At 46.5% G+C, this 13421-nt stretch overlaps 1 protein-coding gene and 1 non-coding gene across 5 annotated transcripts in view; one reads left to right on the top strand and one right to left on the bottom strand.

Moving 5' to 3' along the window:
* The first annotated feature begins 2851 nt into the window (after positions 1–2851).
* On the top strand, positions 2852–2924 carry trnar-ucu (transfer RNA arginine (anticodon UCU)). Its single transcript has one exon. It is a non-coding gene; the product is annotated as a tRNA-Arg (tRNA).
* Positions 2925–8742: 5818 nt separating this feature from the next.
* The window catches only part of stim2b (stromal interaction molecule 2b), a 43779-nt gene continuing 39100 nt past the window's right edge, over positions 8743–13421 (bottom strand). For all 4 annotated transcript variants that reach the window (XM_029256201.1, XM_029256204.1, XM_029256202.1 and 1 more), the window contains exons 9-12: positions 12447–12547; positions 11933–12171; positions 10657–10843; positions 8743–9722 (exon numbers count right to left, since the gene is read on the bottom strand). In XM_029256201.1, the coding sequence (XP_029112034.1) occupies positions 9284–9722; positions 10657–10843; positions 11933–12171; positions 12447–12547 (966 nt within the window). In that variant the 3' untranslated portion in view covers positions 8743–9283. The remainder of the gene's footprint in view (positions 9723–10656; positions 10844–11932; positions 12172–12446; positions 12548–13421) is intronic.

The following is a 13421-nucleotide window of genomic DNA, read 5'->3' as shown; positions in this document are numbered from 1 at the left end:
CTCGCGGGGCAAAGGTGAACCTCCTCCACCACCCCCACCCCCACCCCCACCCCCACCCCCACCCTCTCTCTCTCTTTCTCTCTGTCTCTCTCTCTCTCCCTATCTCGCTCTCTCCTCGTCTCGTACCTGCGGGTACCAAAGCCCCGTTTGACCGCCTGCGACGTACACCATGTACAGGGGTGTTTATGGGTTCCCTCGTAGGCGCTTCCCTCCCGAAAGGCCAAAGGGGAATAAAACCCTGCTATTAAATTGAAATGGGACCACATGTTATTATGAGAGGGACCGTTTGGGGGAAAAGGGCCGATGCCATGTTTCACACCGTCAATCCCCTCGCGCCACTTTGCAGGAGGCCCAACACCTTTCACGGCCCTCCCGTGCGCGCGGTCCGCAGCGGCGAGAGCACCGCTCTTAAATTGACTCGGAGCTAAACGCGCTCTCAGGGCTGTTTATTCGAACCATATAAACTTCCTCGGAGTCCGTTTAACACTGGGGGTTTCGCTGTGCATGAGTGCAAAGTGCAGAAATAGCGCGGGTGTTATTAACCGGACGCACTTTGCTCGACGCGCCGGAGGGAGGTAAATTATTTTCTGTTATGTTTTTATAATTAGCAAAGTGCCGGGTTCAATACCTAGAGAAACGTCTGCACTTTAAGTACAGTTACTGCACCATTCGGCTACCTGCTCAAATCACCACACGGATGCTTCTCTTCTCCAGTTATGGGAATAAGAGGCAATAAGATTAAAAACAACACATTTGAACCTAATACTTGCTCTCTGGGGTTCACATTTGCCATAAATAAATGTAAATGTAAATGTAAATATACAGAGCTGCTTGAAGGTATGTGAGCTCTATAGGGATGGTCATTGTTCTTGCATAAAATATTAAAATAAACATAAAATCTAAATGTTGAATCTTACGTTAATTATTCTTGGAATAATTTAAAAGTAAATTTAAAAAATAAAACAATTACTATTCTTAAATTCTTAAATTACATCCATAAAGTGAATAAATGACTATGATTTACACCCCTGATTCTTGGTTTAACCAGGTCAACTTGGGCTTCACTTATTTTTACAGCTGCACTACTTGTGTGTTTCTACCACACACACGACTTCCTCTAACGCAACATGTGGAATTGGTCCTTACACACCTCTTGTGTCACATGACAAACAATGTACTCCATTAAATACCCATTTCATGGTAAAACCAAGGGACACAAGGGCTTCACACACTTCGAAGTAGCACACATACACATATATACCGTATGTGCGTTCCTGTTAAGTAGGTGTGAAAGAAGGGATCATTACACAGATCATCACACTGTATAATCTGACCCAAATTAATTCTCTCAATTAGAAACTTAGTTTCCACACATTTATACATAAGGAACATATTTATTTATATTCGTAAACGTGAGCTCATCTCAACGAGACAAACTGACTGGTGGACCAGTGCAGGTTGGGATTCATCAACATTCCGATGCAACGTCGTCCTCTTAATGGCTTCACACACGTAATGATTATGAAATCAAGCTAATTGTCCATGTAATGAACCCTCAGCAGGCAAAAGTATCCACGATATTTTCATTTGATGATGTTCGGTTCTGTCACGTGAAATAAGTCACTCGCCAAACGGGAAACCGCAGCCAAAGAGGCTGCAAGTCACACATAGAAGATATTTTATAAATAGTAGCAGTATTAGAAGCAGTAGTTATTTCACCGAATGCAGAAGGTCTGACTGGAGCGTCCAAAAGTGACGACCTTGATGGGATTCGACCCCACAGCACAGCAGTCCGGACACGTCCAAATTAAACAAATCAAAGTGTCCATAGTTTCTTACTCAGGACAACAGAAACCTGTCTTTGTCCCATTTATTTCTGCACCTTCTCAACGTGAAGCTCCATGAAGTCACATCCTCAAACAGGGCTCTTCCCTCCTTCGTCCACAGAGGCAGAGATCATATGATTGCATGTCATTTCTCAGGTCGCGTTCCGTTTATACGAACACCCTGCTTACGAACGAACACCACGTTGGTGGTTGCCATGGTTACGCAACTACAGCGGCGCTATGCCGTGTCCGTGTGCATGTGTGTGTCCATCGCCTGTGGACACACTGGGGAGCCACACTCCTGTACTGCGGGGGTACTCCCACCTAGCTGGCAGCGTAATAAATAGTACTGCTGCTTTTGTATCTGAGAGTTATAGGTTCAAACCCCTCTGTTGTGGTACCCTTGAGCAAGGTACTTACCCAGCTGTATAAATGGGTAAATAACTGTAAGTAGCTTAACACAGTATGTCGCTTTGAAGGAAAGTGTCAGCGAAATGAACAGATGTCAATGGTTCCAGAGGCACCATGAAGACCCCCCAGCTGGGCAACAACCTCATGGCGCTGATTACCACACACACACACACATAGTGCTGGAAGATGGAAATGAAACACACAGGGCCTCGTGTACAGTGAGCATTTTTGCCCATCTTGTAGCAGGTTCCCTGTTTCCTTAACTTCGTCCTCAAATCCAAGCTGTACGGCGAGACGCGCTCGTCGTAAGTGTCTTTTATCAGTCGGTCGTCCAGGAATCTCCCACAATCCCTTGCATGAGACTGGGACTGATTGCTTTACCAGCTCCGGTTCAAGAGTTCATGGGTTTTGACCCAATGCTCCTTTCACAGGTAGTTTCGAGAGCAGCGCACTGCGTCCGGTTCCATTGTACCTGAATGAGGCAGCTGTAATAGCCTAGTTCTCTTGGACTGCGATGTCGATTGAGCATGAATAGTTACGTATAAAAGTGCACAAATTGTTTGGCAGTGCTTGTCTTCGAGGTTCAGTCTCAAGAGATTAGACCTGAAAAGCAGGCCCCAGTGGCCTAATGGATAAGGCATTGGCTTTCTAAGCCAGGGATTGTGGGTTCAAGTCCCATCTGGGGTGCAAATAGAGCCTGACTGAATCATTGCTTGTCATATAGAGGTTAATAAAGTATGCCTATATGTTTCTCCAAGCTCTCTGGGACAGCTGGTACCATCATGATTAGAGCTGCTGCTTTTGGATCCAGAGATTGCAGGTTTGATCTCCAGCTGTAGTACCTTTGAGCAAGGTACTTACCCTAAATTGCTCCAGTTAAATTACCCTGCTGTAGAAAGGGGTAAATGACTGAAAGACACTTTGGAGAAAAGTGTCAGCTAAATGAATAAATGCAAGAGATGTAACCTGTTCCCAAAGTAATGGATTTATATGGGATCTTTCATTTCCAGACCGGTGCTGTCGACTGCGTCTCTCTGACCACGCGTGTACCCCGGTTAGCGGGAAACGATAACGATTGTTTTAAATCGCACTGCTGACATCTAGTGCTCTGCTCTGAAATCACACAAAGGCGAAGCAGTGGTGGGAGAAGCCACATGGAGACTGAGTTTTTACCAGTCATTATTCTTTATCTGTGCATATATTCTCATATACAGTGGACCCCTGGCTAACAGCCACACTGGCTAACTTCCTTTCAGCTAACTTCCCTTCAACTAACTTCCTTTCGACTAACGCCCTTTCACCTAACTTCCTGTTGACTAACATTTCCTCTCAGGTGACTTCCTTTCGCCTAACATTTCCTTTCGGCTAACTTCCTTTCCACTAACATATCCTCTCAGGTAACTTCCTTTCCACTAACATATCCTCTCGGCTAACTTCCTTTCAACTAACATTTCCTCTCAGGTAACTTCCTTTCCACTAACATATCCTCTCAGGTAACTTCCTTTCCACTAACATTTCCTCTCAGGTGACTTCCTTTCGACTAACATTTCCTCTCGTGACTTCCTTTCGACTAACATTTCCTTTCGGCTAACTTCCTTTCCACTAACATTTCCTCTCGGCTAACTTCCTTTCAACTAACATTTCCTCTCAGGTGACTTCCTTTCGACTAACATTTCCTCTCGTGACTTCCTTTCGACTAACATTTCCTTTCGGCTAACTTCCTTTCCACTAACATTTCCTCTCGGCTAACTTCCTTTCAACTAACATTTCCTCTCAGGTGACTTCCTTTCGACTAACATTTCCTCTCGTGACTTCTTTTCGACTAACATTTCCTCTCGGCTAACTTCCTTTCGACTAACATTTCCTCTCGGCTAACTTCCTTTCAACTAACATTTCCTCTCAGGTAACTTCCTTTCCACTAACATATCCTCTCAGGTAACTTCCTTTCAACTAACATTTCCTCTCAGGTGACTTCCTTTCGACTAACATTTCCTCTCGTGACTTCTTTTCGACTAACATTTCCTCTCGGCTAACTTCCTTTCGACTAACATTTCCTCTCGGCTAACTTCCTTTCAACTAACATTTCCTCTCAGGTAACTTCCTTTCCACTAACATATCCTCTCAGGTAACTTCCTTTCCACTAACATTTTCTCTCAGGTGACTTCCTTTCAACTAACATTTCCTCTCGTGACTTCCTTTCGACTAACATTTCCTTTCGGCTAACTTCCTTTCCACTAACATATCCTCTCAGGTAACTTCCTTTCGACTAACATTTCCTCTCAGGTAACTTCCTTTCCACTAACATTTTCTCTCAGGTGACTTCCTTTCAACTAACATTTCCTCTCAGGTGACTTCCTTTCGACTAACATTTCCTCTCGGCTAACTTCCTTTCCACTAACATTTCCTCTCGGCTAACTTCCTTTCAACTAACATTTCCTCTCAGGTAACTTCCTTTCCACTAACATATCCTCTCAGGTAACTTCCTTTCAACTAACATTTCCTCTCAGGTGACTTCCTTTCGACTAACATTTCCTCTCGTGACTTCCTTTCGACTAACATTTCCTTTCGGCTAACTTCCTTTCGACTAACATTTCCTCTCAGGTGACTTCCTTTCGACTAACATTTCCTTTCGGCTAACTTCCTTTCCACTAACACATCCTCTCAGCTAACGTCCTCTCAGCTAACCTTTTGCCCTCGACAGCAGTTAACCGGATTGGCTCGCGTCTCACTCGTCACGTTACGCCTTCTTAGCATCCCGCCGGCCCGGCTGCCCCAGGTCGTCGTCCCGGAGCGTCCTCGGGGCCCAAATGGAGCAGGGAGCCTATTGCAGGCTACCCGGTCTCCTTTCAGCCAATCGGCACGCAGCAGCCCTTACCCGCAACCAATCGGATTTGTACGATTTTACGTCACATCCTGACGGACCCGATGAACTTCCATGACTTTAGGGTAAGAAGGTATTTTGTGTAACTTTATTTTCACTTTCATATTAGTGAATTGTTGATAAATAGTGTGTATTTTCACCATTTCAAACATTATGCGGGGCTTTAAAAGTTCTTAAGAATTTTTAAAACTTAAGAGGGTTCCCGGAAATCTTGCACAGATGAGTCTATATGTGGGGGTAAAATGCACTTTGGCTAATGTCTAAATCGATTTTCATTAATATTTGCACCGATTAGCGCATTAGCTGGGGAACTGCTGTATTTCTGCTGAACTGATGTTGGTCTGTTGCTTGAGTTCTTGCCGTAGTCACTCTCGTCTCCAGTTATACCTGAGGATTCAACTAGTCAACATTATAAACGATGTGTCACAACTCCTGTCTTCACACGAGTTTGAGCTGTGAATGGTGAGCGTTTCACTCGCTACACATCATTTATATTATTTACGTTACAGTTGTCACGCCGCACTTCGGTCTCATCCGTGCCCCGCAAATATTACCGCGATGACGCAAACGGTGATGGAAAACAAGGCAGATGGCAAGGATGGCACTAATATTGCGAGGGACCGAAACGGCAGGAGTACCACACCCATTCGACATCACAAAACCGGAATTTAATTATGGCTTTTCTTTCTGCAAAAAAATTGTTTATTATTCTGAGCACAATGTTCACACGTCCGGGCCATCCTTGGCACAGACAAATAAAAACGTGCACATGTTCGGGGTGAAAATGGTTGCGTTTATTCCTCTCAGCGGGACAGCTGAACCCCACCCCTTGCTCACAGCCCTCCCCGAAGGGACGGTTAACGACAGACCCCCCCCATCCCCCACCGAGATGACCTCCGACCCCTGACCACACTGGCTCCTGCAGTAGAATGTTCCAGTGCCTTTCTTGATGATCAGACCCCCAGGCCTTGGCACAAGGTGACGGAGCGATGACCCATGCCAGTCTGCGAGGCTCTCCCTAAGTCCATGTTTACATCAATGCTCGTGAATTTGTACCCAAATCCTTAAAAGACACTAAATAAATAAATAATAAAACTAAACTCAGAACAATACAATACACAGCAACGCAGGGCAAATTCAATAACATAGTGGCAACTAAGTAATAATAATAATAATAATAATAATAATAATATGTTTATCACAATAATAATGTTTATCACATTAAGGTTTTTTTTGCATGAATATTGGTAAATCTGTTTCACAAATCTGATCAGATGTTTCTGTTGCCACCTGGATAGCAGCCCTTTACCAGCAGTACACAAAAGTTCACATCATTAAATCAGTCTAAATTACAATCTGAAAATTGTCTAGTTACATACATCAGTTTATCACATGTATAAAATACAGATAAAAATCAGATTTTGTCTGTGGTTCACAAAGGAAATTCTGATCATTTTCTACTGGGAAATAAAACTGCATCTAAATAAAAGTCGAGGACTGCAAAAGGTCCTTACAGTTTTTTTATAAAATGCACACACCTTAATATGAACAAATTTGAAAACAAGTATTTTACACTTAAAAAAATCGAGCACTGGGAATATCAGCAATGGAAATACCTTCAACTAGTTACTAGCTGCTTACATACTAGTTAGTCCTTTACAGTCTGAGTTTTAGCCCAACTGCTCTGTGTAATCCTAAAAGTGATTTAAAAAAAAAAAAAACTTTAAAGTGAAAGAGAGCAGGACAGACCTAAGAAGGCAGAATTAGTGATACAAAAGACTTGATGTCACTAATCTTGTCAGCCCTGTTATATATCTATTGGGATATTTTATATCTTCCCTTTAAAAGAGCCCTTTAATAAGTCTTTCAGACAATGAAGTGCGGTGCATTCAAGGGAAATAAAGAAAATTAATAAAAAGATTTAATTTAGCTTTTTTGACCATGACTACCCTGCATCTGTAGCCCACTGACTAATATAGGATTAAAAAGATGCAAAAATTGATATCAAATATAAAAATATATGATACGGAATTTGGCAAATGTGTAGATCTGTATTAGAAAATATACTAATAAGAAAAATGTCAAATCAAAATATAAATTTATCAAAACGATATTCACAACATTTAGTAAATAAGTGCGAAGAACTTTTATACTGAACCCAGTTAAAGGAAACGGATTTTAAAATGTAAAAATTCACCTAAACAAAACTGAGCAATTTTTTTCTATATCAGCTAAACTGTGTATTGAATGAGGTTTAAGAAATTTGACACATTTAATAGGTGGCGTTTACTGTGTTCGCACAAAAAATAATTGCACAGCAAGTCTCGTTTACGAAAAGAAATTATTTTTAAGCAGTAATAGTGGTTCATCTACCTTGACGAAATATATTAATAGAATTGCATACGTCATACATCTTATTAATGCACCACATGCTCTTGGTAACGTATCATGTTCAAATGTATCGTAGCTAAATACAGAAGACACACGAAGGAGTTTTTTTCTTTTTTTTTGCTTTGCTTTGTTATGCCTAGTACAGCTTATATCTTGTCAATCTTTTGGAATAACTGCTGTTTAAGTGTTAACTGTCTCTGGATCGAATGCAAATGTGTGTTTAGTATTAAAAGACCTAAACAAAGTTGCGTCTGTACAACACAAACTTGGATTTAATACGTTTTCAGTACGAAACACGATTCCGTTGTCATGAACCCCGAGGGGGAACGGTATTGCACCACTAGCAGGGTAAATGAGCCACCACGTACACAACAGCCGCCGCCCCCCTCTAACGACGGCCGAGGGACGAAAAAGTCGGCCCTTTAAGCCGGACCGCGTGCAGAGGGGCGGGGCAGGGCTGGAGAAACCGAAAATATTTCAACTGCGGTAACATGACAGCACATACATAGCCCTGACATACAGCATCATCCTCTGAAATTCAGCCAGCAACAAATTTTAGTCGACCAAAAACCATGAAAGACGTGGAAAAAAAAAAAAAAAAAAAAATCAATCACAACAGAGTGCACAATGCCTCCATTTTTATTCAGTTATTCTACAGTATACAAAGAGTAACACACCAAATGTTCAAAACCCTAACATTTTGTAAACAGATTTCCTGCTCGTCGCCCTCAGAAACGGCAGCGTGCGCCGCACCGCCGACGCTCGCCGAAGCGCAACCGGGACGGTTTGCCCTCTCTTTTTCAAGGAGCCACTACAGCGAACGTCCTCAGATCTGCGCGACACGGGGCAACGCCGTCGCAGACAGGTCAGTATTGGGGGGTGGGGGGGTGCCTGCAGCGGGGCTGGACGAGCTCAGCTGTGCTGAATCCCGGCGAAAGAGCTTCATATGCTGTAACGTTATAATTGGAAGCAAGGGTGGGGGGGCAGAGGGGACCTCATGATGTTCCTGATTATCTTCGCTCTGTTGAAAAACCCATGACTGAAAACCTCTCAAAGAACAAATGCAGAACTCTACTATATATATATAATATATATCTTTGTGCATAACTATATATATATATATATATATATATATATATATATATATATATATATATATTATGTGTGCTATATAATATACATATATAATGCAGTATGTGTGCGCGTGTGTGTATATACACACACACACGCGCGCACGCGCACACACACACACACACACATTTATTTGTCTGTCTGTCTATCTGCCTATTATTTTCCACTCATAAGTGACAAATCCACAAGCAGCGCTCCTCTCCTCTCCTCTCCTTTCCTCTCCTCTCCTGGACAGGAAGGTGGTAGTGCAACAAAGTGTGGAAAGTGATCTTCTGCAGGAAACTCCAAGTCCACAAGCTCTTCAGCCTCAGTAAACAGGAACTCACCTAAAGCTCAAAGACCATGAACCTCCCTAGAGGAGAGAAGCGGAAGTGGCGTCTGGGTTGAACAGAATGCGACGAACGGCAATAAATGGGCTCGGAGGGGCGCTCTGACCTTCGACAGCTGTCGGCTGCGAGCGAACTCGAAAACAAGGCAACGAAGAGGGCTTCTGATCTGGGCCAACCAGACGGAGCTACATTCCATTCCGAAAGAAATAAAAACGATAACAGATCGGATGTTCTGGCTTTTGTTGACGAGTCTGTTTTTTGTCGTCGTTTTAAATTATTATTATTTTTTTAAGGCTACAACGTCTCCTCCCCCTTCACTTCTTCTTCTTGAATAAACTCTTAATCTTGGAGGAGGACCTCTTCACTCTGTCGCCGTTCTCGCTGGAGTCCTGGGAGGTCTGGCTCTGCAGCTTGTTGTCGCGGGGAGACCTGCCCTCGGGGTCCGGCAGCGCGCCGGGCAGCTGGCCCAGGCTGTACGACTTCTCCAGGACGCCGTTGTACACGGCCTTGACCGCGGGGCTGCCGAAGGTCATGCTCTGGGACTCGGCCACGCGGGTGAGGTCGGGCGAGCCGCGGAGGGGCCGCTCGCCAGGGCACGGCGAGTCCGGCGCGCACAGCTCCTGGGCCAGCAGCTCCTCCCGGGAGATGCGGCGGGTGGGCGTGTCCTGGCCGCCCGAAGGGGGCGGGGCCAGCTGCTTCCGGCTGGCAGAGGAGCCGAGCGAGTCGCAGTCGGAGCACGTGTCCGGGGTGTCGCTGCGGGGAGCGGCAGGGGTGGAGGGAGCACGTTAGCGTTGCAACACGAAAGAGTGCGTGCGTGCGTGCGTGCGGGTGTGTGTGCGCGTGCCCAGCGGAAGTGCACGTACTTAAAGCAAATTGTTCCTGTTAGAGGGAGCGCGGTGGCACAGTGGCGCAGTGGGTTGGACCGGGTTCTGCTCTCCAGTGGGTCTGGGGTTCGAGTCCCGCTTGGAGTGCCCTACGACGGACTGGTGTCCCGTCCTGGGTGTGTCCCCTCCCCCTCTGGCCTTATGCCCTGAGTTGCCAGGTTAGGCGCCGGTTCCCTGCGACCCCGCATGGGACAAGCGGTTCAGAAAGTGTGTGTGTGTGTTCCTGTTAGATATCGAGATTCTCGTTCTCTCCGTCTGCCTCTTATTTTCTTTCCTCCTCTCCGTTGCGATTCAGTGCAGTTACAGATTTTTCTTTTTTAAACTCGATTTTTCATTAAGAGCACTGCGGAGGCGTGGCCTGTCCTCGTATTTCTCTTCCCATACGCGGGACCCTAATGATGAATTTCCTTTTACCGCGTGAAATTATTTGATCTGAACGAACACACGGCTACATGCTGTACTTTCCGTTCAAAGGCACTTGATCACGTCTGAGAAGCACTCATGTGCTCTCCTAGGTTTATACTTTTTATTTAGTACTTTAGTGTCCAATATTACAGTGTGTCGCTGCCCTTTTCTCTGTGTCACTGTGACCCAGCATTACTGTTATTACAATTAAAAAAAAACTAAAAATTAAAAAAAAATACAGAGACGTACAGTAACTTCCTGGATTTTAAATTAAATTTACAACTAATTTAAAGTGTCGCCCCACAACAACAGCGGACGGAACGCGGTGTAGAGCTCACATCCCACCGTTACCACTCCTGCACATTCCCCGAATCCCCTCCGGAACACGGCGGCCGTACCCCCTACGGTCTGTCGTGAAGAAGATCTGTTCTTCTTCTTCCTCGGCGTGGAGGGAGAGCGAAGCGCTGGCCATGGAGACGAGGTCGGGATCGGCGGACAGCAGGCCGGGAGGGGGCGAGCCGAGGAGACTCCGGCGGGAGCGGCACAGACTGCTGCTGCGGGTCAGCGGGGTTCTCATCAGAGGGTCTGTCAGTGGGAGGGGGGTGTGGTCAGCGGCATGCTCACGTACGCGCACACACACACGACCGGATGCGCTCACTCGCGGGCGGGGCTTCACGAGAAGGTGAGGGCAGAAGCGAAGTTGGAGAGCGGTGTTTAGAAAGCCTCGCTCGAACCTGCATCCCTGGCGGAGATATGTGCTCAAGGTGAGGAGGAGGAGGACGGACACGCAAACATGGTGATGGACGACCTTTAGCGTGGAGAGAGTGGCGTTCCTGGGAGGGAACCTCGAGGACATCGATGAACCCTCAGTGAGGAGACACTCAGGTCATTGAGGTCAGCGTGGTAAAAAGGGGGGGGGGGGGGGGGGGGGTAAAAACCAAGTGCCACACGATCACTGCCCACCTCGAGGGGCCCGGGATGGAGGGAACGTGACTGTCCTGGCAGGGAGTGTGTTTGCAGAGCCCCCACCCAACTGTCAGGGCACCCGGGAGGGGGGGTGAATAAACTTAAAATAACAAATAAAATTATTATTGTTACCAGTAGTAATAGTAGAAGTAGTATTAAAATTATATTTTATTTAATTTGAATAATTTTTCATTATTAAAAATTAAAGTATGTGAGCCCTAATCGTTCCTGTATAAAATATAACACTAAACTTAATCTTTACATAACTGATCAAATGAATAAATGACCATGATTTACACCCTTGACTCTACTTACCTACTTGGTTTAACCGGTTCAACTTGTGTGTTTCTACCACACACACGATTTCCTCTAAAGCAACATGCGGAATTGGTCGTTACACACCTACTGTGTCACATGGCAAACGCTGTACCTCATTAAACACCCATTTCATGGTAAAACCAAGGGGCACAAGGGTTTACCATACTTCCACGCAGTGATGTATGAGGAAACCTGACATAACTGTGATCCATCCGCGAGCCCAGCCTGGGCAAGACGTTAATGGGAATGGACGGAAGGATGGACCGTGTGACCCCTCTCGCGAAGAAAAGGAAAAACACGGTCAGAAATACTGGGTGACGGAACGAAACCGAGCTGAACATAAACCCGCGAGACGGAATCGAGCGAAGGGCCGGTTTCCGCCGGACTTACTGCTGAACTGTGGAATGATTGGCGGCGTGTCCTCGTCCAGGTCGTCCACGCCGCCGGCGATGGGGTAGGGGGGCACGGACACCCTGGGCATGACCACCCAGCTGTGGTCGGAGTAGAGGGCGGTCGTCAGGCTGGAGAGGCCCGAGTTGTGCACGACGGGGAAACCGCACAGCTTCTCGATCTGCTGCCAGCGGTGGAGCCGCTCACGGAGGCAGGCCGTCACCTCGGAGAGGGCCTTCCTGCGGGTGGACACACCAGTGAGGGTCACGCGCTCCCCACGAACCTCTCCGACCTCTTATTAGACGTGCTGCCAAGCGGAAGCTGAAATCGGAATGCGGTTAAGGGCCTGAGGTCAGGGACGGGGCACTCGGAGCCACGTTTGAGGGCAGTGTGTGCGCAGCTGAACAAAGAGGAAGGTGTGTGGTGCGCGTTGCACTCTGAGCGCAGACAGGGCAAGGTCCTCCAACACGAAGAGCACAAGGGCGACGTTGACGCCGTCGCTCCGCCCTCTTACTTCGCCTCCAGGATCTTGTGGTCCACCTCATCCAGAGAGGAGTTGTGGGCGACGTGAAGGGTCCCGAACACCGAGCCCCTCTTCTTCTTGATCTTCTCTGCCTGAAACAGGGCGAGGGGACAGAAGGTGCCAAGTTCACGTTGAGCCGAAGCGCAATAGAAGTGTTAAACTACCGACAGTTATTGACCCATTTACACAGATGGGTAATTTTACCGGAGCAAATCAGGGTAAACACTGTGCTCAAGGCTGAGCAACGGGGGCGGGGGGGGTTGCACAGTGAGTAGCACTGCGGTCTCACAGCGCTTGGGTGGTGCGAGAGGACGTGCTCAGTCTGTGTAGAGTGTGCATGTTCTCCCTGTGTCTGTGTGGGTTTCCTCTGGGTGCTCTGGTTTCCTCCCACAGTCCAAAGACTTGCCGTTCAGGTTTACCCATAGTGTGTGAGTGACAGAGAGCGTGTGTGTTCCTCTGATGTATGATTGAGCGATCCAGTGTAAGTAGTGTATCTAGCAGTGTAAGTCACCGTGGTGAATAAGGTGTGTGGGCTCATAACACTACATAGAGCTCATTGGAAGTTGCTTTGGAGAAAAGTGTCTGCTAAAAAAGTAAATGTTCAAGTTCAAAGGTTCAAATCCCAGGTACTACAACCGTGATTTGAAGCTGCAACCTTTGGGTCCAAACGCAGCAGCTCTAACCACCAGCTACCCTGATTGGGTAGTCTGTGGTTGGTAAACACTGTGGTAAAAGTGGTGTAAGTCGTAGACCTCGTCCTCTAAACTCACTCAACATGTACCGTCACGTGTGGGGAAAGTAGAGTAAACCAAAGTGTAAAGAACAGCGCAACGTGAACGCGGGAGAAAAGGAGCAGAGATGCGCGCAGAAAAGTGTGGTAAGCGTGGTATCGTACCGCACCCCGGATGAGCGGGGCGGTCACGTGTCACTGTTTCACAATATTTCGTCACTCGTGTCTGAAACCAT

This window comes from Scleropages formosus, chromosome 11, assembly GCF_900964775.1.
Source record: "Scleropages formosus chromosome 11, fSclFor1.1, whole genome shotgun sequence".
Lineage (NCBI taxonomy): Eukaryota > Metazoa > Chordata > Actinopteri > Osteoglossiformes > Osteoglossidae > Scleropages > Scleropages formosus.
Note: the sequence above shows the minus strand (reverse complement) of the source record. Positions and strands in the feature narration are given on the sequence as shown.